General features: G+C 40.1%; 1 protein-coding gene across 1 annotated transcript; it reads left to right on the top strand.

Moving 5' to 3' along the window:
• The first annotated feature begins 597 nt into the window (after positions 1-597).
• On the top strand, positions 598-2,361 carry LOC122414848 (G-quartet DNA-binding protein TGP1-like). The gene has a single exon (XM_043426451.1). It carries the CDS (start codon positions 598-600, stop codon positions 2,359-2,361), a length of 1,764 nt encoding a protein of 587 aa, XP_043282386.1.
• Positions 2,362-3,020: the final 659 nt, after the last annotated feature.

Below are 3,020 nucleotides of genomic sequence, written 5' to 3'. Positions count from 1 at the left end.
AACTAAAGCGTACAACACTCTTGAATTACTAGGAAGCGTAGAAATCCAGGTTCAAGCGGTATAGGATTACAGGACATCGGTTGTCAATTATTAGTGTTGCGAATTTCATGATTTTTTGTTTGTTTTTTGTCTGAAAAATCTCATGCAAGCGGAAAGGAAAGGAAATAGAATAAGCAGGGTGCACGATAAACCATAAAGCGTTCTTTATTGTCTAAACAAAAACAAAAACAAATTTGAAAATTCAATCGAAATTTCATACAGAAAAACGCTCCGTTTTTCCGGGTCTTTCGAGTCTTTTCTCGCTTGACTTGGTCAAACAACGCGGACAGACGAAGATTAAAATTAAAAACGCGTATCATTTTGTAAAAACACAATAGTATTGTTTAATAAATTCATTTTGTTATCTTATCAACACAATTCTCGTCTCTCGTCTCGTTCATACCTGCTCCTTTTAAAATTAAGGTAGCTCGAACCGACGCGTGGCGGCGTTCAGGCCGGGTCGGCAAGAGCGTTACGTTACAACTGGCGCCCGAACAGGGACAGGTATTGCAAACGAGCGTGAGATTGGCTTAAATGAAATTAGTTGATTACGTCAAAATGGCAGAGAAGACCGACAGAAACGAAACAGCGAGAGATTCCGGGTTCCACAATCCCGATGAGCGAACGGCACAAAATGTCGATTTGACTACCTCAATTCCTCCTCCAGGGGCGGGGAACATTTTTAATGAATCTTGTGGGAATTTCGGATTTGAACAACAAGAGAAATTTGACGATGATAATAAGGATCAGAATGAAGAAATTAAAATGGAGGAATTTGAAACCCCTAAATCGAATAAAGGGAAAATTGAATTCGCGGAATTAAATCATGAGTTATTGATGAGCCTAATCGACGCAATGAAAGAGATGAAGGTACAGGTCCAGAGCATGGCTAACGAGATTGCCCGAAATAATCAGGCCTTTAGTGATTTGAGGTCTGAATTTACGGAAAAATTCAAGACTCTGCAAGCTACAATCGCTAGTGATGTCCATATAATCTATGACCCAATTAAACGTCACGTAACGGGTTTAACAAAAATAGTTCAAGAAAATGAGTCGAAAAGTGCCGTTATTGAGGTTAGTGTGGCTCAAATACAACTTGACGTCAGCGCAATCAAGAAAAGGGTGGAGAATCTCGAATCTAAGGAAAAAATTCATAGTCCGAACACTGAAAGCACCCGGATTGTACCGAAGCCAAGCAAAGAGGTTTCTGACGACGAATCCGAGAACGAAGAGGAAAAATATGAGCCCGAAGAGAAAACAGATAGGATTCGGACGATGCTGCCAATGGACATGCATCCAAACAAAATTAAAATTAAACCTCCCACATACGATGGATCGGAAAGGAAAAGACCAATGAAGTTCATCAAGGAGTTTCGGCATTATTGTGAGGTAACAAACCCCACTATCACTGAAATGAAATATTTGCTGGGACTGTGTCTAGAAAAAGCCGCAAAAGAATGGTGGGTTCTTATTGAGGATCGCGTCGAGGATTTTGAAGAAGTGGAGAAAAAATTCGTTGAGCGCTTCTGGAGCACCGATGTCCAGAGAAAAGTGAGAAAAGACCTCGAATTCGGACACTACTCTGATAAGGATAACAAAACATCGAAAGTGGAATACACGATCAACATTTTCGGAGCCGCGAAGGATCTCATCCCTCCTCCAAGCGACGAGGACATAATCGCATCACTCTTGCAACATTATACGGATGAGATTCAGGCAACTATAATCAGTCGAGGATTCAAAACACTGGAACAATTGATCGAATTCTTGGGAAAGATAGATCCGCATGGACCAATAAATTCGAAAAAGGAGAAGGAAGCTTCTCAAACAAGTCAAAATCAGAACAAAAATGAGCAAAGGCCATTCCGTATGCCTCAAAACAACAATTGGAATAACCAGGGTGGATATCAGAACAATTTCAACCGTGGAAACCCAAACTGGAACCAAAATAACCGACCCAATGGAGGTTATAACAACAATAACGGCTGGAACAATCAACAAAACCGCAATTACCAGCAAAATTACAATCAAAGGCCCAACAACAATTATCAACAAAATTACAACCAGCGGCCAAACAACGGATATCCTCAGCAGAATCGAAATAACGGAAATAATAATCAACAGAACGGATATAATCGACAAAATCAGAATCCGAATTGGAGACCGCAACAGAACAATGGAGGATACCGGCCGCCGAATAATCCGAACGACCATCGTCAAACCAACGAACGACAACAGACGTCCAAGCGATGGAGGTCCATCAAGAGCCTCAGCCGTCGACATCTCGGGCGGGAAACGAATGAACGTTGTACCCGTGCTTAATAACAATGACCAGATTAATAATAAAGGAAACAAACGAGGTACAACGGAGAAAAAGAAGAAGATTAAGAAAAAGAATAAAGAATCTCAGGATGGTTTATCGGAGGACCTCCACAATAAGAGCGATAGTCAGGAAATAAAAGTGGCAATAAACACGATTTTCACGGATACTAGGGAATTTTTAATGGAAGAGGGAATAAATGAAGAAGCTTTGCCAATTATAGATTGTCCAGAAATTTATGCTAAAATAGAAGGTATTCAGGTTACAGCGTTAGTAGATTCAGGTTCTAGAGTTACCACGATCTCTGAAGAATTTTATTTGGAGAATAGGGAGATTTTGAAAAATTGTCCACTTTTGCCTGTCACGGGAGTGACGGTGAAAGGAGCGATAAAAGGCATGTTAACGAAGGTTAGGAATCAAATAATGGCAATGACTGAAATTGGGAAAGTTAAAACCTACATAAAATTTTTGATAGTGCCCGGTTTGATTAGGGATGTGTTGCTTGGTGTAGATTCTTTGCAACCGCTTAAAAGTTTAATTGACCTGGGAGCAATGTCTCTCCAGGTGAAATATAATGAGATTATTGATGTAGTGCCCACAATTGGAACTACAGAAAAAGAGAATTTTTTGCGAGAAATTGTTTTTGAAGTTAAAGAATGTG

This window comes from Venturia canescens, chromosome 8, assembly GCF_019457755.1.
Source record: "Venturia canescens isolate UGA chromosome 8, ASM1945775v1, whole genome shotgun sequence".
In the NCBI taxonomy this organism is placed as follows: Eukaryota; Metazoa; Arthropoda; class Insecta; order Hymenoptera; family Ichneumonidae; genus Venturia; species Venturia canescens.
The sequence above is the reverse complement of the archived record's forward strand: the minus strand, read 5'-3'. Positions and strand labels throughout refer to the sequence as shown.

Coding starts and splice junctions, on each gene's coding strand:
- LOC122414848 (XM_043426451.1), top strand. CDS start 598: ATGGCAGAGAAGACCGACAGAAACGAAACAGCGAGAGATTCCGGGTTC.